At 34.2% G+C, this 27,849-nt stretch overlaps 3 protein-coding genes across 7 annotated transcripts; 1 reads left to right on the top strand and 2 right to left on the bottom strand.

The window, feature by feature from the left end:
* Positions 1 to 137: 137 nt before the first annotated feature.
* On the bottom strand, positions 138 to 11,990 carry LOC137819729 (disease resistance protein RUN1-like). 5 transcript variants are annotated; one of them, XM_068623679.1, is made up of 13 exons: positions 11,295 to 11,990; positions 11,096 to 11,188; positions 10,910 to 11,008; positions 10,714 to 10,815; positions 5,865 to 5,963; positions 5,568 to 5,657; positions 5,276 to 5,449; positions 4,848 to 4,958; positions 4,670 to 4,768; positions 2,797 to 3,901; positions 2,289 to 2,564; positions 1,242 to 2,051; positions 138 to 934 (listed from the first exon to the last, which is right to left on the bottom strand). In XM_068623679.1, the coding sequence occupies exons 1-13, from the start codon at positions 11,864 to 11,866 to the stop codon at positions 371 to 373; spliced, it is 4,194 nt and encodes a 1,397-aa protein (XP_068479780.1). In that variant the 5' UTR covers positions 11,867 to 11,990; the 3' UTR covers positions 138 to 370. The 5 variants fall into 5 exon arrangements, with proteins under 5 accessions (XP_068479780.1, XP_068479781.1, XP_068479783.1 ...); XM_068623680.1 differs by having other exon boundaries at positions 10,922 to 11,008; XM_068623682.1 differs by having other exon boundaries at positions 11,320 to 11,416.
* Positions 11,991 to 14,995: 3,005 nt separating this feature from the next.
* On the top strand, positions 14,996 to 16,753 carry LOC137819730 (uncharacterized). The gene is made up of 2 exons (XM_068623684.1): positions 14,996 to 15,480; positions 16,088 to 16,753. Exons 1-2 carry the CDS (start codon positions 15,166 to 15,168, stop codon positions 16,502 to 16,504), a joined length of 732 nt encoding a protein of 243 aa, XP_068479785.1. The 5' UTR covers positions 14,996 to 15,165; the 3' UTR covers positions 16,505 to 16,753.
* An 8,339-nt stretch (positions 16,754 to 25,092) lies between these two features.
* LOC137818936 (protein OCTOPUS-like) lies at positions 25,093 to 27,441 on the bottom strand. The gene has a single exon (XM_068622599.1). The coding sequence runs from the start codon at positions 27,208 to 27,210 to the stop codon at positions 25,261 to 25,263; it is 1,950 nt and encodes a 649-aa protein (XP_068478700.1). The 5' UTR covers positions 27,211 to 27,441; the 3' UTR covers positions 25,093 to 25,260.
* Between the last annotated feature and the right edge of the window lie 408 nt (positions 27,442 to 27,849).

Here is a 27,849-nt window from a genome sequence, read left to right as displayed (position 1 = left end):
TGTATTATTTCCAATTTCAGATTTTCATTTCTAGAATGAAAGATATTTCCAGAAATTTAAAAGTGTAGTGTGTTCAGAAAGATTGGGTGTAAGAAGAACTTACCAATTTAAAATCATGAAATTGGACTCTCCTAATATTTAAACAAAGCCAAAATTTAACATTTCAAAATATTATAATATGTATTTTAACAAAATAAAGCACAAAAATAAATAAAAGACTAGTGCAAATTTGTGGACAAATGATCAAGGTCCTGTGCAGAGCATAGCATCTGCTTTCAACATGACTGAACAAAAAAGTAGCACCAATAGAAGGTTTGCTTGCAGTCACCATAATAAACAACTTTAACCTTACATCCATTCACCATCCTCTTTAACCTTTATTTTTCTTTTCCAATTTTAATTTACAACAGTATGTACATGATGAGAGTTTATTCAATAAGCTTTTAGTTAAGCTTTTAACGGAAACACCCCTCAAGTCCTCCATGGATTCCACTCGAGGAGAAGATTCATCACTGGGAACATTCAGATTTGGTGCATGGTCTTTTTCATCAATTCCCTCATATATAAGATAAATTGTGGTCTTGTTAACAGTTAATCCGCTCCAGAAAACAACAACAATTTGCACCTTGTTTCCAGGCTCAATGTTTGATAGTACCCTCTGCCACTCCTCATCTTCAAACGACGCTAATGCATTTCTCTTGTAAAGCTGAATGGTGGTCTTTGTGTGATTTATCACCAACAAATTTTTTAGCCCATCTGAAGTTATATTTTCAGAGGAAGAATAATGGGTATGACACATCATTGTCTTCAAGTTACGCCCATTCACTCGAGGGATTTCAAAAGTCACAGAAGAACCTTTGCTGCTGAAGGTTAACCAATCTGGATAACAATTGCCAGGGAGCAAACAATCACCGCCCTCACTTGTAGTCATATTCTGTAAAAGTAAAGATGTATATGCTGAAAGTTTATCAAAGTTTATCAATTCATTCATTAATACCACCTTATAATAAATTCAACAATTCATGATATAACAAGATATAAACGCATTTTACCATGAATTAATATTCTGATCTTTTTCCAAAAAGTATTCTAAATGATGATAGCTTGCACGAAAGAAGTAAATTGTTCAAAAGACACTTGCAGATAGAATTGATGTATTAAAAATAATTCAGCTGCCAAAAAATAAGTAAATTTTCAAACCAGAATACAATTAGATGCATTTGAGAGAGAGAGAGGGGAACCTGTAAAATTCTCTGTTTCAGAATATGTGTGATTTCCCAACTTGTTCCCATTTGAATTAAAAGTGTTTTCTCAAAACGTTTTGAACTTGAGTTGCATTCAATTAATGTAAATACATTCTGCATTTGTGATGTGGTTCCAGATGACTCCGATTCTTCAGAATTTGTCGCATATAAAGCATCCAAAATACTTGATGTATCTCGAGAAAGTTGAAGGTCTGAGCCACACTCAATCCAAAGACTTTGAAGCTTTGGAAGCTCCTCAGAGAGATATGATAGCTGATTGGAACTGCTTTTTTGTACATCTAAAGAAACAAGAGAAGACATGTCCACGAATGTTTGAACACGGGAAGAGAGACTATTTACTGGTGACATCCAAGACCAAATGATAGAGGAAAATACATCGCGTGAGAATCCTTCATAACCACATAATGAAATATATCCAATACTTTTTGATCTAACTACTGAAAAGGGCACCCTTGTAATACCAGTCTTATCTGCAATAAGGGTTGTCAAAGACTCCATCTGTTCTAAGCTCTCTTCCAACTCGTCAATCTTTAAACATCCAGAGAGAATGAGTGTTTTAAGAGATTTCAACTTATAGATACTTCTTGGAAGGTTACGAAGGCCAATACAATCTTGAAAATTTATTAGTAGAACTTTGGTGAGATTACCAATGGTATATGAAACTTCAGACAGCCTTGGACAGTCCATGAGTACCAGCTTTTCAAGATTAGGCAAATTCAGAAAGTCTGGAGTCTTTGTTAAATAATGAGAATGGCTAAGATTGAGAATTTTTAACTTCTCCATCAGCTACAAGAAAAGAAATACAATAGAGAAAAAATAGATAAAAAACAACAAAATAAATGAAAGCAATTAAAATGTCATGAACAGTGAAGTGGGAAGTTAAATATATAGTTATATGCCATTTTTGTAGTGATGTCAATGATAACAATTTAGCTATAAGAAATCCTATAATCCACAATTTAACATGAAAAGACAAAACACAGAAAAATTAAAAGAAAATTCATAAAAAAACTAAATTAATACCTGAGCCTCCTTCCACATCATTGTAATCTTACTGTTTTCTAACTCAATAGAGACTATATTTCCTTGATAAAAGCTTTTTGGCATGAAGGCTAGAGGAAATCCATGCCAACAAAGCCATCTAAGGTCTTTGGAAAGATATTCAAAATCTCCAACAAGTTCTACACCAGAAAGTTGCAGCAACCTGAGTTTCTTCATGTTCATAAAAGCTTTAGTTCTTAGAGATTTTGTATTACTTATTGGTAACTTCAAAGTCAATCCCTCAATAAACTTTGTTCCCTATCACAGAAAAAAGGAACGGTAAAATATGCATAGCTTTAAAACCCTGAGAAAAAAAAATCTCATTTATTCTAGAAGCTAAGAGGAAACAAACAATTCACAACCAAAGTAATTTTTATAATTCTTGTGACAATCAATTAAACAAATAAATGCTAATAACCAACTCATAAATGTGTATATTTCCATGAGCTTTATATATTTTAAATACTAAAATAATAAATGAAGGTCTTACAGTTTCTTTTGATAACACATCAAGCACATCGTCGTGAAACCATAACCTGCTACGCTCCTCAAGCTCCATTGGTGATTTTGAACGAATAATTTCCCTTCCCATGTCTCGTAGCAAATCATGCATTCCAAGTTGGTTCTTATCATCTACAGTTACAAGGCTTCGCTCTACCAAGACACGAATTCCATTTTCTGGGAAAAGTTCACAACCATTCAATATATGTATAACATCATTTCGATCCTTCCCTATAAAGAAACATGCAATATCAAGGAATATTCCTTTCTCTGTATCATCACTTAAACCATCATAGCTTATTTTTAACTTCTCCTGTACTTCATCATTAGGAATTTTCCTGAGTTTTTCCAATACAATCTTCCACTCTGTTACCTCCATATCAAACAAATAAGACCCAAGGACTTCAAGAGCTAGTGGCAATCCCCCAGAATAAGCAACTACATTTCTTGAAAGTTCAATAAAATCTTCTTTGGGACTTGCTTGCTTGAATGCATGCCAACTAAAAAGCTCAATAGATTCATCTACATCCATTCCTTTCATACTGAACACTTGGTCAACTCTTTTCCCTCTAAGTAAATGTACGTCTCTGGTTGTGATGATTATTCTACTCCCTGAACCAAACCATTCACGATTTCCACACAAAACATTTAATTGCTGTAATTTATTTACGTCATCAAGTATAAGAAGTATCCTTTTATGGCGAAGTCTTTCTCTTAATATAATTTTTCCTGATTCAATGTTATGTATCTTTGTATTGTTTTCTTTGTGGATATCAAATAGAAGTTGTTCTTGTAAACAAACGTGGCCAGCTTCTTGCCCCCAAACTTCCCTAATATCTGCAAGGAAACTCCTTGCCTCAAAATTGCGGCCAATCTTATTGTAAATTGCTTTTGCAATGGTTGTTTTACCAATTCCTCCCATCCCCCATACCCCAAGTAGTAGAACATCGTTTGATTGTTTTTGTTCTAGCAATTGAACCATTTCTTGCACTCGAGATTCTACTCCGACTGGATTATTGGCAACAAACAACTCTGTCTTGTCCAACAAACTTGTAACATTTTTAACAATATTTTTCACAGCCTCGCTTTCATTCCTACAACAAGAGCCATACTATGCGCATCAAAATAAAAGGAAAATTTGAGTAGAAAGTTATACTTGAACAAATGTGTGTTCATCTAATGCACTGTTTTTTTTTATTTTTTAGATTTTTAAGAACTATTTTGTAGCACACATGTCAAACTATCCTTTCGAATGGGAAAAAATAAATTTAATGGGGAATAAGCTGGAGTGACACAACTGTGAATATAAGTAATTGAAAACTAAAGTTAAACAAAGACTATTTTTGGAATTGTTAGTAGAAATTACTTCTCTGAAACAATTGTTCTTATTTTTTGGTTTTATAAAAACATATTTTTGTACGAACATGAAACAAACATGCTCTTGTTCTTAGTACTTTAACCAATGTTTGTTTGATTTCCTGAAAATACAGTTAAATAAACTAGAACTATTATTTCATCAAACCATTAGTATTACTTTCTAATTAATTATAAATATTTTTTAATTTGAATTTTTGTGTTTATAATATTTATCAGAACTCAATTACCATAACTATTCTTACATTGTCATGTATATTTCCCCTGGTTTCATCTTTTAAATATTTATCTTTCTATGAGATTGTTTCTGCATGACCTTTCAATGATAAAATTAACGAGAAAAAATTACAATAAAGAGGTTGATTTAAAAGGTTAATTGCAAATTTATAATTTGTGCATTATGATACTGTGACACATAAAAATTTGAAGTATAAAGTAATGGTATTTCTTTAAAAAAAATATCAGAGAAAGTAGAAGTGTTTCATTACCCAGAATTCAGGATTACAACCCCTGAAATGCCAGCAGCCTCACAAAGTGTGTCACCAGCATGCTTCACAAGGTAGTTGATCTCGTTATCCTTTATTCCTCTTCATACATATCATGAATTTCATGTTATTTCTAGAGACAATGTTTAGTAAAAATTGGAGAAAGTAGGTGTTTCATTACCTGTAATGCTGGGCTACCAACCTCGAGATGGCAACAGCCTCACAGAGTGCCATCCTCCAATGATTCAGAAGGCTCTCTATACGATTATAAGCCTTCAGCTTTTTTAAACTTCTATACATGTTATGAATTTAATAAATGTTACTATCATAGACAATGTTAAGTAAAAACATGAAAGCACAAATTGTTTCAACTGTCTCTCGAAGAGGAGTGGTAGTGAGAATCTCTTTAACACTCTTTCCAGCCTTCTTTTTACTATTTGTTAAAATTTATTAGAAGTTGCAATTTTAGATAGGTTTAATTTCTAAATCATGAAATGGTTCCTAAAATGAGAGAGAAGAGATATAAACAATTGTAATAATAAACAAATTTCAACTAATAGAAGAGTGCTGAAAATAAAAAAGTTTTAAGAGAGTTAAAGTTCCTCTTACCTGGATTCAAAGACTGCACCTGTTGAGTTGTCAACAGCACCTGCTGAGTTGTCAACAGCACCTGCTGAGTTGTCAACAGAACCTGCTGAGTTGTCAACAGCACCTATTGAGTTTTGAAGAGCGTCATATAGTTCCTGCCTCCAAGACTCCAACAACTCTTCTATCTCAATTTCTCTACTTGATACATGTTATGATTTTCATAAATGTTATTTTGTCATTACATTTCATAAATGTTATTTTTAGACAAAATAATGAACAGTAAAAATCTGAAAGCTGGAACTGTTTCAATTACCTGGAAGAGAGTTGTTTATTATCCCCTGAAATACCAGAAGCCTCAAAAAGTTTATCCCTCCAATGATTCATGAGGTCCAATATCTCCCACCTTGTTACGAATTTTCATAAATATGTTACTTTAAGAGAAAGTGTACCATTGCAATCTGAAAGCACAAACTATTTCAATCTCATCATCACCTATAATAATCATATCATCTCCATTTCTCCGCTTCATAGATGTGATGAATTTCATAAATGTTATTTTTAGAGACAATGTTTAGTGAAAATATGATCAAGCACTAAATGTTTCAATTACCAGGAATTCAAGACTGCGCCCCCAGAGATGCCAGCAGCCTCAAAAAGTGCCTCCCTACAATGCTTCACGTGGAAATCTATCACATTAGCGATCTCCGCTCTGCATTTATATAATCAATTTCATAAACGAGTTGAAAGAAATAGATGAAATGTATTTCTGATATTATTTACAAATGTAATTACAGTCTCAATTTATAGACTGTTTACAACCTAATTAATAAAAGAAATAATAGGTAATGAAAGCAAGAAATAATGGGTGATTAAAGTTGTACACATCAAAGTACTAACAAATTTGTCCTAATAAATAGAGAATGAAATCTGCATTTAATTACGGAATAATTCTCCTAATTATGCAACACTCTCCCTCAAGTTGGTGAATGTATATTTATTATTCCCAACTTACAAGTAAGATCTTTGAACTGGTTTGTGAGAAGTCCCTTAATAAACATATATGCCAATTGGAGTCTTGAAGGGATGTACTCGGTGGCTATAAGACCATTATCCAACTTCTCCTTAATGAAATGTCAAACTATTCTACGTGCTTTGTTCGGTCATGTTGAACTGGATTGTGTGTAATACTGATGGCGGACTTATTATCACACACCAAACCCATAGGAGCTTCATATTTTATTTTGTGATCATCGAGTATGATCTTCATCCATAATAGTTCACAAACCCCTTGAGTCATGGCTCTAAATTCTGCTTCTGCACTTGATCTTGCAACTACATTTTGTTTCTTGCTCCTCCATGTCACCAGATTTCCACACAGGAACATGCGATAGCCTGTGGTGGATCTCCTATCAACAATTGTTCTTGCATAGTCAACATCAGTTTATATTTTCATGGATAAGTTTTCCCCTTTTTTAAATAGCAATCCTTTCCCTAAAGAGGCTTTTAAGTACTAAATAATTCTATTTACTATTTGCAAGTGTCTTTCTCTTGGATCAAGCATGAATTGACTAACCACACTAACTGCATAAGCTATGACTGGCCTAGTGTATGATAGATAAATGAGTTTTCCTACAAGTCTTCGATATTGTGTCTTCTACACCTTTGGATTTTCTTCATCATTCCCAATCCTATGATTTTGCTCTATTGGCACTCCAGTAGTCTTGCAACCCAACTTACCAGTCTCTTTGAGGAGATCAAGGATATATTTTCTTTGAGAAATAAAGATGCCTAATGCCTTGTCTAGAGTAAGCAACCTCTATCCCAAAGAAGTACTTCAGTTTCCCGAGATCCTTCATCTCAAATTGAGCAGTCAGTTTGTCCTTCAAAGTTTGTTTTTCAATCTCATCATCACCTATAATAATCATATCATCTACATAGACCAAAAGTAGGGTGAGTTTACCGTGTCTTCATGGGTATCTTTCTCATTCTTTTACCACTTTTATGAAATTTCATGGCATTCTTCAACAAAATGGGGTGGTTGAGCGCAAGAATAGACACCTTGTTGAAACTACTCGTACAATGTTACTTCATGGTGATGTTCCTCAACGTTTTTGGGGTGATGTTGTTCTTAGTGCATGTTATCTAAATAATCGTGTGTCATCTTCAGTATTATAGAATAAAATTCCTCATTCTATTTTATTTCCTAATGAACATCTTCATCCCTTACCACCTAAAGTTTTTGGGTTTACATGTTTTGTTCTCAATTTTTGTCTTGGTCTTGATAAATTATCTATTAGGTCACACAAATGTGTTTTTTTAGGGTTTACTAGACCTCAAAAAGGATATAAATGTTTTTCACTCTCTCTTAACCGTAATTTCATTTCTGCAGATGTCACCTTCTCTGAGTTTTCCTTTTATTTTAAGTTTTTATCTTCTCCACCTATATCTCCATCTGAACAAGTACACATTCCAGTTGTCTTTGATCCTCCTATTATGTCTACTGTACCTAAAGATTCTCCTCCTCCACCACCTCTTCAAGTTTACAGTTGTCAGTCTTCCCATCGTCCACAGGATAACTCTCTTCTAGTGCCAGATTCTCTGTCCCTTCTGGCTCCAATAGTTGAACCTAATATTCCCATTGCCATCCTATAGGTATATGTTCTACCCATAAACTCTCTCCACATTATAATGCTTTAAGCTACCATCGACTATCTCAACCTTTTACCTGCCTTTCATTTATTTCTTATGTGTCCATTCCAAAGTTTGTAGATGATGTCTTAGCTTAACCTGGTTGGCATCAGGTTGTGCTTGATGAAAAGAGTGCGCTTCAAAATAATGAAACTTGGGACCTAGTTCCTTTACTTTCTGAGAAATTTGTTGTTGGTGGTGGGTGATTTTTTGCTATCAAAGTTGGTCCTGATGGTACCATTGTGGTGCTTGTGTGCGTGGCAGGTCTCATCATCTTGCATTTACTTCTTCTTCATCTGTTTATTTTGTACCTTAAGAATGCGTTTATATTGATGTTTGGGGACCTTCCCCTGTTCCTGCCTCTAATGGTGCCAAGTACTATGTCTATTTTTTTATGCATACTCTAAGTACACATGGTTATATGTCATGCATACTAAATCTCAAGTTTCGACTGTTTTTAAACAATTCAAGATGTTTTCCAAAAATCAAACTAGGTATAAAATTTGTGCTATTCAAATTGATAACGCCATGGAATTTGTTTGTCTAAATCAATTTCTTATAGAACATGGAATTCGTCATTGATTTACTTGTCCTCGTACTCATCAATAGAATGGATCTGTGGAACAGAAACATCGCCATATTACTAATATGGGGTTGACTTTGTTAGCCAATGCTTCACTTCCTATTCGCTGGTAAAATTTGACATGTGCTTTTCAATGAAACAGATTTTCCTTACAATGATAAAACCAATCGGTTTGAAATACCGTATTCTTCTGTGATTGAAAATATTACTTCTTCTCCTCCAATAATTGCTTTGCAACATGTTTGCAAACACACCCTCCTCACGTCGAGAGTGACAGCTCGTGCGTGGGACAACATATTATGAATGGTCCGATAACGGTCCGATAGCAGGTGGCACGATAGGCCCAACAAATACTCGCTAGGATAGACTTTAAATGGCTCTAATACCATATTACAAAGTGGACTTTAAGCCTAACTCAACCCCATAAAACCGGCTCATGGAGTGAGGTTTGCACCCACTTATATACAATAAAATATTATTATCTCTAGTCGATGTGGGATTTCCAACAATACCTTATCTCCATCTCCATCACCTTTAATAAATTATCATCCCATGACTACTAGATCAAAGGTGGGAATTTTTAAAACGAAAGTCTATTATGGTCACCTCTCTACTGTACCTTCTCCTCCTGCTACTGTTAAAGTGGTTGTGGCTTCATCACAATGGTTCCAAGCTAAATACTTTGCTCTTCTCAAGAACCATACGTGGTCTTTAACAACCCTACCTAAAGGAGCGTCTTTGGTGGACTGCAAAGGGATTTTCAAGACCAAACTCAATGTCGATGGTTCGTTCCAGCGTTGCAAAGCACGGTTAGTAGCTAAGGGGTTTAATCAAACAGAAGGATTTGACTACATCGAGACTTTTAGCCCAGTTGTAAAGCACACTACAATTCGGGTTATTTTGGCTCATGTTGTCACTTCCAACTACCATAAGGCAAATAGATATCAACAATGCATTCCTCATCGGTTGAAGAACAAGAATACATGCAGAAACCACCTAGTTTTTTCACTGGTGATCCAGCACACGTGTGTAAACTTTAGAAAGCAACTTACAACTTGAGCAGGCACCAAAATATTGGTTCCAAAAGCTAAGCACAACATTGCAAACTCTTTTTCCAAGTTTTTTGCATCATCTACTATGTTTATTCTTATATATGTAGATGATATCATCATAAATGGATGATCATCTACTGTGGTTCAATGTCTTATTACTGAACTAAGTACTTTGTTTGCTTTGAAGGATCTAGGACCGCTCCACCACTTTCTAGAGATACAGGTTACTTGCACTAGTGATGGGCACATGCATCTCTCCCAGTCTCAGTACATACGTTATCATGCATCAACAACATAATCATCATTGGCAAGCTATAAAACGTATCCTTAGATATCTCGCCGAAAGAGTTCATTATGAAAGTCTTCTTTGCAAAAACTCTTCCTCCTCCATTATTGGTATTTGCGACGCTAACTGAGGAGTAGATGTCGATGACCGCAAGTCCACCACGGGTTATAGTGTTTATATGGGATCTAACATCATTGTCTGGTCCTCACAAACAGAAGTCAGTTTCCAGAAGCAGCACCAAAACAGAACTAGATTTACATTTCGTGCGCGATCACATACTACGGAAGTGTGTCTCTCTGGTTCATCTCCCTACTGGTAGATTGCAAATGCTCTCACTAAACATGTGTCTGACTCCAAATTTTTTGTCATTCGAGGTAAACTCATGGTGGTTCCCAATCCCACCATGAGTTTACGGGAGGTGTTAGATGTATTACATAGTTATGTATGGGTATGCTTGGGTATCTATGATACATACCCACTTATATATATCTTTCTCGATTGTACCTTCGCTGACATACAATCAATAATAATACTTTAGTTTCTTTCTTCTTTATGTTCTCTCTCTTCTCTCTCAGTGGGAGGGTGTTCCTCCTTGTATCGCTTATGATTGTTGGCAGATATAGACGTGATCTTCCGCATTTTAGGTTTTCTTATTAGGTTTGGTTTGGTTACTCCGCATTTTTGTTAATAATATGAAGAATGTTGCATGTGATTGATTGACTGAAACAGGTTGGTTAGAATATAACCTAGTTAGTATTATAACCTGTATAGTGATGCAATAGCCTTTTTATCTTGGCTAAAAAGTAACAATGTTAAGTAAAACTCTGAAAGTTTAAAGTGTTTCAATTACCGTGGATCTAAGAATGCAACCTCTGAGATGCTAACTGGCTCACAAAATACCTCCCTCCATTGCTTCAAGAGGAAGTCTGTCCTATCTTCAGTCTTCATTTCTCTAGTTCATACATGTGGGGAATTTCATAAATGTTATTTTTAGAGACAATGTACAGGAAAAACCTGAAAGCAGGAAATGTTTCAATTACACATACTTTACTACACACCTAATCGGGATTTCAACACCCGTACGAAGTCCGTTCATCCAGTGCATCACGAGCGAGTCTATCTCATCAGCAATCTTCATTTTCCCCCTTGATACATGTCATGAACATCACAATTATTATTTTAAAGAGACAACGTTCAGTAAAATTTCGTAAAGCATGAAGCGTTTCTATTACGTTGGATCTACGTCTACAACCCCTGAGATCTGAGCAGCCTCAGCAAGTTCCTCTTTCCAATTCTTCAGCACGATGTTTTCTAACTCTTCAATCCTACAAACATGTTATGAATTTCAAAAATGTTATTCTTAGAGACAATGTTCTATAAAACTCTGAGGAAGCAGGAAGCGCATCGTTGCCTGTCACGTAGGATTTCAACCTCGAATAGAAGCCATTAGTCTCACCAAGTGCGGTCCTCCAGGACTGCTTCCAATCCAGCACCTTTTCCTCAATAGTCTCACCAAGTACGGTCCTCCACCGCTGCTTCCAATCCAGCACCTTCTCCTCAATCTCATTCGAAATCTTGCTCGAAAGGCGTCGAAATGCTTCCCCGAAGTCCCCTCTTTGATGACGTACTTCAGAGGGATCAACGTGATAGAACACTGGTAGCACCACATGCCCTATGGTTCTGTGACACTCCATTATTTTCTCCAACTCTTTCAAACACCACCACGACTCTGCATAATTTTTGGAGAAAACAACAACAGAAATTCGAGACTGTTCGATCGCCAGCCTCAGAGAGGGTGAAATTTGCCTTCCCCGGGGAAGTGACTCGTCATCCTTGAAAACAAAGATTCCGGCATTCTGAAGAGCAGCATAGAGATGGGAAGTGAAAGAAGCACGCGTGTCTTCCCCTCTGAAACTCAAGAACACTTCATAGTTTCTGCTGTCCTCGTACCGATCACGAAGAAAGTCCATCTCCATCTCATCATCACCATCAGAGAAAGACATGGAAGAGATGAAAGTTGTGTGCTGCTGAAGAAAGAAGGAAATTGAAAAGTTGGTAGAGAAATGTTTAGGATCAGACCATAACCTTTCTACTCATTCATTCAGTGCTGATACTTTCACTCTGTTTGTTAAGTAATTTTTTTATTTAAAGAACTGATTCATTGGGTGGAAAATGCGTGGAAAGGGGAAGAAAAAACAGAGCAAGTAGATGTCAACAGAATTGAGTGGCTCCAACTAAATCTTTCTATTGTAGACAATAAAAAAAAATTAAAACAAATAATAGAAAAGATTAATATGATATTGATTTATAATTTTTAAATAATTTTATCGTAGTTTTGTAAAAAAAATTGCAAAAATGACAAGTATTATGTCTTGAAAAATAGGTTAAATAAGATAAATATGTATTTTCAATTAAAGATTTCTGAAAGTGAAGGAGGGGTTTACTTTTTTCCACCAAGAGAAATGGAAATAGTATTTAATTTTGAGAAAATGTTGTGAATTTTAATTTTATTTTAATTCTTAATTTTAATTATGGAAAAGCTTTAAAATAGTAAAGAATATTTTTTTCATTCAAAAGGGTCACTGGACCAAGTCCACACGCTTTGTAAACGTTTTTCAATGTATTTATTTAAGATTAAGACTATGGCAATTGCATTTTCAACATTGACTTGACCCTTCTTCTCTATTTTTCTTTTATTGCAATATGAGTAAAGAAAAAAAATGAAAACAAAAAACAAAATTTAATTTGATTGTATTATTTAACTTATGGTTTTTTTCATTTTAGTTATTTTAAAAGGAATATTTACATAAATGTTAATGGAAAGAGACCTTAAATCTTCATATAGGGCAAGCCAATTTAATTGTAGAAAACTAAATTTCTAACTCAATTTATTTGTAGACTTTATTTGTGAAATGAGTTTATTAAGATTTTTCTCTATTTCAAGAATTTTACTTCCATTTTGTAGCACTCTAGTCTTCAATAGATCATATTTTTTTTTCAAAATAGTGTTTTCATTTAAAATGACTTGTCATTATGTCTTTAAAATAAAAATATAATATTTAAAGACTCGCAATTGTTAGGTTACACTAAAATAATTCACTTTGAGTGAAAACTTTGCAGAATAAAAATTTGTTTTTTTACATAACATTATAATATTCAACTTCTAATATCAACTTTAATTTGTTTATTTATTTTATCTATGTTTATATCATTTGATAATAATGAGATAAAATTTAAAATCTCTCACACACACATTTGGGAAAGAGGAAAAGAGAAGGAGAATAAATCTTGTTGTCTTCAAAATTTTCTGATTCTCACATCTCTCTTGATCTTTAAATGTGATAAATGTTTTGCCTTTAAAAAAAAGGTTTAACGGTAAAAGAAATATAAAATTTAACAAATTTTTAAAAATTAAACATTCTAAGAAATCTCTATATATTTCACGAAATATTCTAATAAGTATTTGTTTAGAAAATATTTTTGGAAATCTAAGAATGAGGGTTTTGAGAAAACATGCTCTGAAAAATTATTTTTTTAGTTAGGTGTGTTTCACGAAAGTTAGTTATGATAAGTATGTGCTATATATAGGAACTTGTAATGATAATTAATAATAAAATTTAGAATTTTTGTCCATATGTTATATTGTCTAAGAGTGAGTTAAGTGAGAGTTCATTATAAAAATGAAATTTTAAGTTGTAATATCTATGCATGGATGTATAACATTTTAATTAAACCATATTATTTTTTCATGTGTTTCTTTCTTGTTCTTACTTCATTTATCTTCTAGTTTTTATTGTTTGTAGTCTCATCTTTGTTATTGTTTAATGTTTGTGTGGTAGATGCTTCTAGATTTTGTTTGGTCTATTCCATAATAAACTGAAGTGGTGAATGTAAAATTTAATTATCATGACTTCCGTAAAGTACAAGATTGAAAATTCATTGGTTTGAATCATTTTGAGTTGTGGTGGTTGAACATGTGTGGTACTATACTTTAACAATCTCTCCTTAAACTCTGGAAGAGGGATCCAAGCTTGACGTAGCCATGGTGGAGAAGGACAAAAAAACATTACTAAGGCTCATAACATAATTTTTTTTTTTATCCTATGTGATAAAGTGTTCACAAAGGAATTATGGGAAAAGCTAAAGAGTTTGTGCATGACGAAGTCCTTTCTTAACTACTTATACCTGGAGCTAGAGTTGTACTAATACAAGATGGTATTTTGACATAGTGCAACCTCTTATCTTCTTTCTTCTTCTTGATAAGATGTTTTATATAGATGCTGGAAGAAGATAGTCGCTGCAAAAGACAATTTCTTGTTGTTAAGTAGCTTCAACTTTTCATGCACGTCCTTTTTTGTGTGTAATGAACTTGAATATGGGTGTTGCATTAAATACATTCCATCCTACTTTAAATGCACTCATTCTTCTCTATGCAACATTCTTGATCACTACTATTACTTAACTCCCTATGTAACATAACCTTTTGCATCATCTCATGACAAAAGTGTACAACATACAAGACAGGTAGTTAGATCAAAGTTGAAATATTGAAATATTCTTTGTGTCACGAAATTGTCAAAGAAAACAACTTTAACTCTTTTCCCAAAATGTCATTTGATGTTGATTTGTATTTAGACTTGAACAAATCTCTTTAGTGAGACGGAAACAACAAACATTTCCTATAATAATATAATAAACATACAATTGTTCAGTGAAACATTTCCTATAATAATATAATAAACATACATACAATTGTTCAGTGAAATGGAGTTAACTTGATGTGTACGCTTATCAATCATACCTATTAAACATAAAAATAAGATTACATAATGTTATATTGTTTGTCAAACAAAATACTCACATCTTATATATCCATTGTTGAGTTGAATCATCATCTTTTAGACGAATCACATTATAATGATTTTACACTAAATTATTTTTAATTAAAATTATAAGTAATGTAAACCACTTATAAAAAACTAAGAATGTAACATAATATTTTAAATTTCAAATATAAATTTTTCTTATCTTACCTTCTCTCTCCCTCTTCTCGTAAGCCATCTATTAGTATACATAATTATAAAAATAATATTTTTCATATATTAAATAGGTTATAGTGGGAGTTTGTCAAAATGAAAAACAAGCAAATAAAATAAAAGTCACAAATTTCCAATGAAAAGCAAAAGCACTCATCCCTTATCCAAACCTTCACCGAAAACCGAAATAAAAAATAGACACAAGAAGCATAACTGTTTATTATTCCCTTAAAAGATAACGCAAACTCTCACAGAGGCATGAAAACATGATTGCTCTCAAGCCCATTGTTCACGCTTCCTTGCACGCGTTCCACCACGCGCCACCGCACAACGTGAGAGGTTCCGTGTGGTGCGTTTGCAGGTCGAAGGAGTCCGATTCCGAGGGTTCTCCGGCGGAAGGAGATGCGAAGAGCCAAGAGCTTCTGGCACAAATCGCCATGCTTCAGACGCAGAAGGTTCGCCTCACCGATTTTCTTGATGAGAGGTCTGCGTATTTGTCGCAGTTCGGCGAAGAGGCCAAGGCTGAGTTCGACAAGATCGGAGAAGATGCACTCAAAGAGTTGGATGAAGCTGGTGCCAGAGTATGTCTTCTTCAACTTCTTCACGTTTTCTTCAAAACTTCATAATGTTTTCTTCTTCTTGCTCACCATTAGATTCAGTTTTCCAGATTAAGTTTGAGTTTATTTAGTTTTTATAATCCAATGTTATTGTTTTTAGCTTCTATACTTGAAAATAATTAGTTTTAATCTTGTTTATATATATTATTTTAATGATTTTTACTCTTCATTGTCTACAGTCTTTAATATTTTTTAGTTATGATGTACGTAGAAACTGAAATACGGACACTATATTTATAATTTCTAAAAACATATATTTATATATTTTTAAAATGCATGACATAAAAACACAAATAATGTATTATTTTTTTTAAAATTGTGTTAGAAATTCTACAATAATTAAAAATCTAATAAATATTTTTTTAATTAGATATTTCACTAGTATCTATCTTATATAATAAAATCCTTGCAAAGGAAAATATCAGTTAATAATCTGATTACAGAATTGAAATCTGAAACGAAACAAGAGATCTCAGTAATACTGCATAATTCAATCTGCATGCTGCAGAATATATATGAAAGTGAAAATTACTTAAAGAATGACCCTTTTACATTCATTTGTGATGAACAGATAACAGCAAACATAGAGAGTGAGATGCTAGCATTTGAGGAATCTAGTGAACTTAACAGAGTAGAGATTGAGGAGAGTGAAAAGAAAATAGAGGAGTTTGAGGGCCAAATGGAGAAGAACCGAAACGAAGGGCTATTCTTCAAGAACCTTGGAGAGAAGGCACTTGATGATAAAGAAAAAAAACCCAAGGAGAAGGTGGAAAAGATCAAAGAGGTGAACACAGAAAACAGTGGTAGTGGCAAAACCAGGAAAAATGTTTACCTCTTCTTCATTGGCTTGCTGAGTTTGGGAATAGTTGATTCTTTTGCCTCTTCCTCAGGTGCTGATTGGAAAAGAGTTTCAGTTCTTGGAGGTGTTCTTGTTGTCTTGTTTTCTTTATTCATCAATGAACAAAACAAGGACAACCAGAAAGACTGAGAGAAAAACTCAAAGTTCATTTTCATTTTGATAAAAAGAAGTTTCTGGGGGATGATGACATTGTGAATTGGTAATGCATGATTGAATGTATGATCCCCCAAGGTAGAGCTTGCAACTTGGACTTGATGCATCAACCAACTTTTTTGGCTTCAAATTCATCTGAGATATTGCTGATGTTACCACAGTGTTGTCCAGAATTTGGTTGACTAAATACCATGAGATACTGCACAAATGTAGAATTGCTTTAAATCTTGTGTTGATGTGGAAAATATGTACATAGTTTGTAGGAGCATCTTCATAAATTTTTACTAGATAATTTTGCAGGTTAATTATTAAAATGTATATAATTTTAAAAAATTACTAAAATATGTAAATAAATTGTATTTGGAAAAGTTTACTTTGTCACCCACAAAGTAAACCACGACGCAGCACGGTGCACGAAGGAGGGTATTTTAGGTTTTTTCTTGTAGGGGTATAGTTAGTAATCATAGGGGTTTAGGAAGCAAAAGCCCCTAAAATATACTGCAAGTATTCATATCCAATACAGAAATAACACTGCTATTTTTTTTAATTTTTTGAGACTTCATTGCAATAAATGCAAAACTTTATCAACTCTTGGTTGGGTAAGAATAGGTCTAGATAAGCTTGGGCTGTTTCTTCCTGCACCTCCATGTATTCTTCTCCCACCTCCATACACTTTCATATTTTCAAAAATACCCCTCAAAAATATTCCTGTGTAATATTTCGAATTACGTAATTCAGAAGTTTTTTTCTAATAATTAATTAGCTTCCAAATTTTATAATCCAGAAGTCTTTTTTTAGATGCATGATTAGTTTCCGGATTATGTAATCCAGAAGTCTTTTTTAGCTTCCAGATTACATAATTCGGAAGTCTTTTTTCAAATGCGTGTCCAGATTACATAATCCGAAAGCTACTCTATGGGGTGGCAGAAGAACCTAAGGAGGTGCAGGAAGAAACAGTCATAAGCTTGTAAAGTGTATCAATTGGGAAACCAAGAAAAAGGGCTTTTGCAGGCTCTACTCAACCTCTCACCAAAACTCTCATTTCTCAAGGCTTTTTCTTCTTGTAACCCCATAATCTTTAACTGCACCATTACCAAAACAAGTTTTATATAATGAGCTTTCCAAAACAAATGAAATACATTCTGGAACAAGCTTTCGAAAACATAAATGATAGCTTCTTGAACGAGTTTTACGTAACAACTTTCTCTCTTCTTTCTCTTAAAGAGTGCATCACGATGGATAACGTAGGTGTAAGTGGTAGCGATGACAAGAACAATGGTGGCAATAGTGGCGTGGTGCAAGGAAGGGTATTTTAGTCTTTTTCTAGTATGGGTTGCAGTTAGTAATTATAAGGGGTGTAGGAAGCAAAAACCTTTCCATAGTTTCTTTCTACATTTCTTTGGAGTGTGAGAAATGTCAAAAATATCTCTTCATGCAGAAGATTTTGAATTGAGTGATCTGAAAAAATTTTAAATTACTGAAAGTTAAAAATTTAGTTGTTTCGTTCTATATTATACAATTTAGAATTGTTTATTTTCAATGTTGTTCAACGTTTCAATTGTCTAATCTAGAATGCATTTTAACTTTTAGATTGTTTAATCCAAAATTAATGTCTTTCATATTTGGATTGCTTAATCCGAAATTATTTTTTTCACTTCTACATTAGTTAATTTGGAATTAGCTTTTTTAGTTCTAGGTTTCATATAGAAATTTTGATTTGGCGCTTGTATAGAATTTGAAAGTCAAACGAAATTTTTATCCATTATTATTTTACAATCTGAATTGTATCTTGAATGTAAGTTCCATTTTAATGCCTCTAGAATCTTTTGTTGTATAAATGGAACACGATAACTTATATTCCTAAAAGAAATAGATAAGACCTGCTTTGCTCAAAATTGTTGGACTTGAAGAGTGCCTAAAGTTTCAAATGGAGATGTTTTGATGATGATTGAAGATGAAGATACTGAAGACATCTTAGAGACTTTTGCTTTTATTTTATGTCGTTGAGTCTTTAAGAGAAGGTATTCACAAGTTTATAATCAACACACAAGCATATTAAAATGGTTTAAAAAGAAAATGAGTTTTTAAAAGTGAAAAATTATGTTTTAAAATTTTTACGGTCTTATTCACGGATTACACTTTGGGCAATAGGTTGAGACAGAGAATTGAGAAGTCAAGACATGATTAAGGTATTGCAAGGTTCCTATGTCGCATACAAAAGATCAGTGGTTGCAAGTCCAGTAACAACATCGGTCAGAAAGCCCATTTTGTTTTGGAGATTCAAGTCATATGAATGACTCGGGACCACAATTGATAATTTGAGCTAGTGAGAACAAGGGTAATGGTTACATAACTGGGTTCTTCAGTGGGATGAATGTAATGAGCGCTGGAGGGATGAAGACTAGAATTTGTAATTCCAAGATTAGTGTGAGAGTGAACCTCAGACATGGAGAAGGTATTTGAAAAACTCCTTTTGGAGCTCTGATACCATGTGAGAAAACAATGTAAAAAATAGAAAAGCACATAAGTAAAGATGATGGAAATGTTTGTTATCTTATTCTGCAATCAATGCTCAGAATATATATATACATTTTTTGTGTAAAGAAAATGACAAAAGAGAATAACAGAAAAATACAACTCATGAGTACATCTCATTCCCTTTTTTAGAAAGATCTATTAAAAACTCAGAAAGTACTGCATAATATATACTATGTATTTCTTGTCATTGAACTGAAATTATTTTGTTTAGGGTGCTCTAGAGTTTTCTTTTACAAACCTAGTCAACATTTCAGTAACATCAATTTTCTAATGTTTATTTATTTATCACTCATGACAATTACATAACATATTTCAATGATTTACCCAAGGGTGTGGCAATGAAGGTATTCAACCGTGTGAATAAATTATGAGAGAAGAGAGACAAGTGTAAAACCATAACAATTTTGTTCCAACATGGTCAAATCAGACATGCCATCAATGTCGTGAGACCCTTTTGTTTTTGTTGTTTGAAATGTTTTTGTTACACTGCCCCACAACACTCCTTTATATTTGTTTTTCCACCGTAATTTGCTTTCTTTATCACCGAACTTTCATTGGTGCAAGATGTGGAGATGTTTTCCCCCTCACTTTTTTGACTTGTGTTGATAATAGAGCTTTACAAATTGTATTGAAAAGAGAGAAAGCACCAGATATAAGAGTTGGTAATTGAAATGGTGATGGATTTTATTCCTTCAATATCCTAGTGGGACATCTTCATTCATCTTACTTCTTCGACCACAATCATTAACTTCTAATTTATGTCTACGTGATGGGATTTGAGCTTCATAAAAAAACACAGTTTAAAATGTTTCTTTTTGGAGTTATTGGTCACCTACAAATAAATTGCTCTTCGATCTTAACTACGTTTATACGCACTAACTTAGCCCTTAGAATCCAACCAATAATAACCAAACTTTTTTTCCCAATAAGGTAAGATACATGCATCAAACGCATCATGATTGAACATAATCGGGTATAGGGATAAATGACAAATCTACAAACAACTTTTTTGAGTAAATAAGAACAAAAATTACTTCGTGGGAGTGTAATGGTTAATGGGTTTCAAATAACTTTCACTTTTGGAGACCATCTAGGTAAAAAAATGGTAATAACTCAAAGTGATGATCGAATAGAAAGTAAAAATGTAGAGTAGTTGTTCTCGAACAAGGTTCTAACAACGAGAATGTTTGTCTTTTTTTTCGATCCATCGGTCTATCTTTTCTGTTTTTTTAAAATGGTCATTGTATCTTTCTTTCACTTTCTTATTTTTTGTCTTCGTGAACTCCAAGCTCGGATAATACCTGTAAAATGAACTTTGACATTCAAGTAAAATTTCGGTATTCGGCACTCGGTGTTATTAGTACTAAATGATGATGTACCTTATTCTTGAAGTCTTTGCCTATTTATATGATCATCATAGACCCTTTGTTATTGAGTTGGATTATGGTTTTGGATCGTGATTAAGAGTCTATTACCTAATTTTGACTATTGATTAGTTTGGTTAATCTTTTGTTTAGACATAATGGATTCAGTTGTGTTGGTCGACCCTGACCGAGTATTGAACTTCCAGTTATCGTGCGGATCCAACCGGTACAATAATAAAATATAATATAAAAAAATTGATTTTAATTTTTTTTTAAAATAAATTTTATTTTTTATTGATAATACTAAATTTAAACTTAATTATTTTTATAAAACTGATTTATAAAATAAAGATTGTTTTATTTATATATTTTAAATTGATGTGAAACCTTCAATATCATATAAAAATTAATGATTTTAAGATTGCATGAAAAAAGTTAACACATTTAAATATTTAAAAGAACAATTTGCTTTTCATAACCCTAAGCCATTACAAAGAGGTAATATTAATTTAAACTTTAATTTCTTGAATTAATAATAGGAAATGTAATTTATTTTTATGATTTCACTTTTAGTTCTAAAATGTTTAAACTAAAGTACTAAATCATTTTTAAAATATTTGAATCAAAAGTGATTTTCCTTGAAAAAAGCTATAATAAATGGACTCAATCGCGTTTCCAAGAACTTCAGGAGTGGAAATTATTTTTAAAGAAAATTATGATATCATTTTTTAACAAAAATATCACATGCTTAATAAAGCCATTAATTTAAGTATTGAGACATTTTCCTTTTACAATATCTAAAAAAAAAAACTCATGACTAGTTTTTGGTAATTACTCCTTTGTATAAAGTAATACTTTGATTCAATCCCATATAAGTCAAATAGGTTTTTGTATATATATAGATCACTTTTTTTTATGCTAACTAAACTATCTTTCAGTTTTCAAATATATAGATAAAACATAACTACCAAAAATATAATTATTCTTCCATAAATTAAAATAATTAAAATGTCAAATTGTAATAAATCTCTGCCAAGAGTAAGTTTGTTTTTCTTTATCATTAAATACACAGATATTATTCCAACTTGTGTCATATTTAAATCCTAGATAAACACATGTATATAACACCATCAATATTATCTTTAGTAATTTGTAATAATAATTACAGTTTCGAAATGGATTGTAATTAAGGAAACGATTACTTTCCTTTTTAGTTGGTCAGTCTATCTTTCTTTCTTTTTCTTAAATGATTTCTTTGTTTTCGTGAACTACGGATTCGGATGATATCTACAAAAGGTTCTTTGATGTTCAAGTAAGATTTTGGTATTCAACATTGTGTTTGTAGTACTGAATAATGACATATCTAATTTTTGAAATTTGTGTCTATTTATATAATTACCATGAACTCTTTATTATTGGGTTAGATTGAAGATATAAATCATAATTAAGAATATTTACCTAATATTTTATCATTGATTAATATTGTTAATTCTTTTTGAGTACGATGATCTCAATTGATTTTGATCGGACATTAAATTTTTATCCAATCCCGACTAGTACACTTACCAATTAAAATACTCTAACAATAATTAAAAGCTAAAATAGTGTTGTACTCAGACGACGATCGAGTCGATCAGGCAGTCAGAAACTTGATCATTCAACCAATCAACTACAACGAGAAGGTCACACGACGACACGTGACCGACCGACTCATGTCGACTAGCCATGGGTTGACCAAGTCATCAGGGTTAATCCATAATTAAGGATTGTTTAACACAACTCTAAACATGAACCAACCTCCTAATGCGGCCCACCAACAAAGGTCCATTAAAGTAATATAAATAGCACAAATTCCAAGGACCAGATAATTATCTATTGTACTCTGACACCCGAGTGCCGACACCCTAACTGACTTAAACATTGGAGTGCCTTCTGCAGGTACCATCCCCGCCTGTAAAGACAAACGACCAAAAAGAGAAAAAAGAAACAAGAAGCTTTGAACAATAGTAATCGACCAAAGATAGAAGCAGAATCAATCGTTCTCTCAACACTCTTTCGATAGATAGAAGTGTTTTATATATGATATGTGAAGATTAACATAAATAAGATTGAAAAAGAGGAAAAATTATGAGGTTGGACCGACAAATCTCACATAGGTAATTTGTTTGTGTTAGAAGGGACCGACCCATATATTCTGCATCATTCCGCTTTCCCTGTACTTCTCGAAGCTCGCCAATTCTCTTCTTAGAAAATCTGCATGCCCTCACACCAAAACTTCTCCCAACAAATAATATTCTAATGCATTCTAAATTCCAAAGAATCTCAACTCTGCATTCCATAAAATATTATGTTTCTCTCTCATAAAAGTTTTTTTTATCACAATTTTTTTAAATAATATCATTAAAATCAATCATCGTCGTATTTGAAATATTATCTATTTTTAATTTTAAAATCTTTTAAAAAATATTATTTCAAAAAAAAAATGTTTTATCTTACATCTAAAATATTCAATGTGATTAAGAATAGTGTCTAAATCTGTCTTATTTTTTTTGTTCTTTCTTCTTTCTATATTAGATATTGATACTTACTTAATTCGATAATAAAAATTAATTATTCAAAATCTTTTAATTTGATTAATATTAATGTTTCGGATAACGTAATTAATATAAATGTATTTAAGGTATTATTTATTTTAAAACTCGACTTAAAAATAACCAAAAGATTAAAAAGAAAAAGTATATTTAAAATACCATACCAACGTATTGGAACAATTTTAACGTAAATTTTGGTCATTTTATCTCTTATGATACATAATAAAAAAAAACTACATGTACTTGCACCAATGCACAATTCAACTAAAATTCATAAAGAAAAAAAGTAACTTTAAGGTTAGAAAAAATTGCAGTGTTAGCACCAAACTTTCTTTCAATATAAAAGTATCCAAAGTTAAATCACTTCATTTTAAAATTTAGTTTAAAGTTATTTTACAATACTCATGTTAATACACACATTGTGTTCATGTTCAGTCATGCACAATCATGTTAAAATACCAATTACCATGCATTTTAGTAAATGTCTACATATTTGATTTCACATTTAAGAATTAATTATTAATCTCTAAACAGTACACTGAAAGATATAAAAAAAATAAACATTGAGGGATTATTAATTATTAGTCTAACAATTTCATTCTACATGCAAAATGAAAAATGAGTAACTCATATTCTATGCAGTAGACACTAATATAACACATAATCTCTACAACACAAGAAACTACATTATATGTAATCTCTACCACACCGAAGTTACATGTACGTAATCTCTAAAATATAAAACATGAGAACATGAATCTATATATTATATAATTATAAATTATATAAATTGATAAATATGTTTCGAATATTTTTTGTAACAAAAAGATATTTTTTAAATTGATTCAAAAGATTTGTTCCTTATTTTTGTAATCATAAAAAAATTATACAGTAAATTCAAATTTTTAAAAAATTAATGTATTTCTTCTTTTTAAAATTGTGTTAAAATCATGTTAAAATATAAAAAATTTAATAAATATCTTTTAATACATAGGAATACTTAAAGTCTCATCTCTCATAGCTCATGTTAGAGCCAAAGCACAGTAAATATTACATAGAGCAGTTAATTAGAAGAGTTTGCAAATAGAAGAACGAAAGAGGTAGGCAGCTGCTATGGTTTGTAATATTTGTCTACTGAAAAATAACCCTTTATTGCACTATCAAGTTTCAGTTGACGTTGACCTGACATAGCAGTAGCATTAATATTCCTCTAGTTTCAAGTCAATCAGTAAATCTGCAAAATTGTTCTTCTTTTACAAACATGGAGGGTCACCTTTCTGCACTCTTATCCCTATATATTCTTTTACTCATGTCTTGTTCCTGTTAACACCCTCCTTATGTCCACACACTCTTCATTGTCTCGGTAACCCCAAATGCAACTGTCTTAATCTTCATCACCACAACCCCACAACAATACCATTCTCCTCTCTTTCCACATCAGTAAAAAATTTCTAACTTTCACATACCCTTAACACATAATCTCCAAAAGATGTGTTTAAGATCACCCTTTGTTGAGATGAATCTCAGTGGTTAGACTTCTTCACTAGAAAAAAGTTCAAACTCTAACATTTTCTTAGACATAGATTCGGTGATATGAGTTGATGGATGTTTTATGGGGCCATGGCCTGTGATAAGTCACATGTAATAAAGTGTGATTAATTGATGCCAAAGGGAAAAAGGATCGACCAGTTATCTTGTACTCAAAACTACAACTCATGACAAAGAGCAATTGCAGGTGGCATGAGCCCACCTTGTAACCACTTTTGCAGGAATATAAAACATGCCAAAATTCAGGTTAAAATGCTCCCAAATTATAACCCTTCCGACAATCAGCATTGCTTTTGCAGCATAAAGACAGAAAAAGAAACCATATCAGGTTCAAAGACAAAGCATATTTTGAGTGGCGCCATGAATCTAGCCACATGTCTCATTTATTTTCAGGCAAATTAAAGTAAGTGAACATGGTGTGTGTGAAGGAAGAGTTTTAAGGTCACTATTCACTAACCCCAGCAGCGTAGAGCAAAAGCAGAAACACTGAAAAAACTAAACTGAAGAAGCATGGTAGGCAGTGTAAAAGAAAAAATGCAGGGTGCTTTAACCAACCAACCAACCATCAAGAAGAAGAAGAAGAAGAATAGTAATAGTAATAATACATAGGGCATGTGTGGTTTACACAAGAAATGCAGAGCAAAACTAACAACATGAAACCAAAAGAACACCTTGTGGATCTTCTTCCATGTCAATACAATCCAAGCACACTTCTTGCAATAGAATGTGTTTGATTTGATCGACTTTTCACAGACCCATTTCTTCTGCTTCCCCTCATGGGGGTCAAGTAAAACCTCAAGAGACCATTGTCAATGTTGTTGGGAGAATACCTTGCACTCCTATTCCTTTCCAACACAAACTCCTCTTTCCCCTTCTTCCCATTCCCATTCCCATTCCCATTCCCATTACCCTGCACACCATTCCTCCTGAAACCCCCAAACACCCCACCACCACCATTTCCAACCCCTTGACCATTCCTCCAACTCACACTACTATTGCTTCTCAACATCCTCCCATTAAAACCACCACCACCACCTCTGCCATCACCACCCCACGTCTCCGAATAAGACCTCTCCACCCCATTCACCCTGCTATACCTATCCTCATCCTCATCCTTGTTCCCACCCCGCCGGTGAATAAACCCCCATATGCTCCACCGCCATCGCCGCCCCTTCTTCCCTCCCTTCCCATCTCCATTCCCAATCACCCCCACATCAAACATCTTCTCAGAACAGCAATCTTCCCGCATTGAATTCGACCCGAAATCCCTTTCATTAAACCCCATTTTCACACCCTGCACATAATCCACCCCAGAAGGAGCCACCTTAGCATTCACATTCACATTCACATTCAAATTCCCATTCCCATTCACAGCACCACTTCCATTGTTACTCAGCTCATCCACCTCCAAACTAACACTCTTCCTAACCGAACTAGACCTATCAAGACTCTTTCTCCTCCTGGAACCGGAATCAGAGTAATACTCCCTAGTCTGTGTATTCCCACCAGGAACACCCTCGTCCTCATTCACCGGCTCCTCCACCGGAATCTGTGTATCGGTCCTCACCACATGCTGCACCGGTGCTATCGGCGCGTCTTCCACCACCGAGAGCATCGTCGGCATCCTCGGAAAGTTGCTCCGGCCGAGCAAGTATCCGTCCCACGACGCCCGCGGCTCCTCCAGCGAGTACCGAGGGTCGTCGAACGACATCCTCCCCGCGTCAAGCGAGAACTGCCCGGCGTCGAGCGAGAACCGCCCAGCGTCGAGGGAGAACCGCGGATCGGTGTCGCAAGACCGCCGCCCGAAGCCGTAGTCGGCGATCTCCGACTGCGTGTCGCGGAACTGGCGCCCGATCGGCTTCTCCACCGGAAGAGCGCCGTTCCTCCGCTTCTTCGCTTTCTGCTTCTGCCGCCACTTCTGCAACTTCTTGCTGAAAACCGACGCCGCGGAGAAGAAGCTTCCGGCGAGGTCCTTGAAGTCACGCGCTTTTTGCTGCTTGGCTTGTGACGAGTCAAGGTCGATGTGGTCCTTCATTGTCTTCAGCTCCTCCTCTTCTTCTTCAACGATAGCAACAAGCTCTTCTTCCTCTTCTTTCTCTTCCTCTATCTCTTCAACTTCAACTTCAGCTTCTTCAATGACTTCAACTATTTCGTTCACATTGGGCTTGGGCTCCTCCACAACCCTGATCTCGTCTTTCTCTTCTTCTTCTTCTTCCTGGGCTTCTCGTTTATCTTCGGGGTGGTCGAGAACACGTGGGTGAATGTCGTTTCGTTGTGGGGGGTTGTCGTTTTGGGGGTTCAGGTCTTGGTGGAAGAGGTTGGAGAGGGTGCTGCGGACGCGGACGTCGCAGGATTTGCGCTGGGGTTCGAAGGAGGTGGAGAAAGGTTCGTTTTTGGAGGCGGAGAAGGACTTGGTGCGGCGGAGCTCGGGGAGGGCAGGTGGGCGGAAGAGGGCTTTAAGAGCGGCGGCGGCGGTGGAAGGGGGTTTTCGGGCAGTGGCTGGGGTGTTGTTGTTGTTGGGGTCGAGGAGAGCGAGGCGTTCGCAGAGGCATGAGGGACAGAAGCCGGTGAAGGCTTCGTCGGGGTGGCGGGGGCAGGAGGTGGAGGGACGGTGGGGCTGCGGCGGTTGGGGGGGATTCATAACCGGAAGTAAGGAAAAGATGTTTGAGGTTTGGTCATGTTATGAAGAATGAAGTGAAAGAGAAAGTGAAGAAGAAGAAGAAGAATGAGTGAGGAGTGTGATTTGTCTGTGTGGAGTGATGACAGAGAAAGGAAGAGAGAGAGAGAGAGAGAGAGTGATGTGATGACAGTGAAAGGTTGTGAAGGTTGGTGGCACTGTTTGGTTCCCAGGGACAGCGAGAAAACAAAAGTGCCGTGGCGTGACACAAAATTAAGGTTTATACTATGTGGACCAATCTTTAAAATAAAATAATAATATAGAATATTAATCTATTCAAATTTTCATTTCAATAAATTTTTTAAACTTTCATATAAAATTAGATATTAATTATGTTCTTGAAAGGGATTGGGGGGACGGGAAGAAAACTGAAATTTTTTTATCGGCCTGCATCTCACTCTTTTTTTTCAATTGATCTTCTACCACTCTCCCTCTTCAACTTTCAGTTTTAGTCAATTTTGGATTAAAATGGTATCTGTAAAAGGTATTCCTATGCTCAAGTCAAATTTCGACACTTGACATTTAGTGTTTAGTACTAGAAGATAACATACATAATCCTTTGAGAGTTGTACTAGGACTATCCTTTGAGAGTTGTACTAGGAC

Source organism: Phaseolus vulgaris, chromosome 10 (genome assembly GCF_000499845.2).
Source record: "Phaseolus vulgaris cultivar G19833 chromosome 10, P. vulgaris v2.0, whole genome shotgun sequence".
Taxonomy (NCBI): Eukaryota; Viridiplantae; Streptophyta; class Magnoliopsida; order Fabales; family Fabaceae; genus Phaseolus; species Phaseolus vulgaris.
Note: the sequence above shows the minus strand (reverse complement) of the source record. Positions and strands in the feature narration are given on the sequence as shown.

Excerpts from the sequence above, each read along its gene's own strand:
- LOC137819730 (XM_068623684.1), top strand. The coding sequence starts at position 15,166 with ATGATTGCTCTCAAGCCCATTGTTCACGCTTCCTTGCACGCGTTCCAC. Across the intron at positions 15,481-16,087 it reads TGGATGAAGCTGGTGCCAGA|ATAACAGCAAACATAGAGAG; the intron begins GTATGTCTTCTT and ends TGTGATGAACAG.
- LOC137819729 (XM_068623679.1), bottom strand. The coding sequence starts at position 11,866 with ATGTCTTTCTCTGATGGTGATGATGAGATGGAGATGGACTTTCTTCGT. Across the intron at positions 5,450-5,567 it reads AATAAACAACTCTCTTCCAG|AGAAATTGAGATAGAAGAGT; the intron begins GTAATTGAAACA and ends TGTATCAAGTAG. Across the intron at positions 2,565-2,796 it reads ATGTGTTATCAAAAGAAACT|GGAACAAAGTTTATTGAGGG; the intron begins GTAAGACCTTCA and ends TTTCTGTGATAG.
- LOC137818936 (XM_068622599.1), bottom strand. The coding sequence starts at position 27,210 with ATGAATCCCCCCCAACCGCCGCAGCCCCACCGTCCCTCCACCTCCTGC.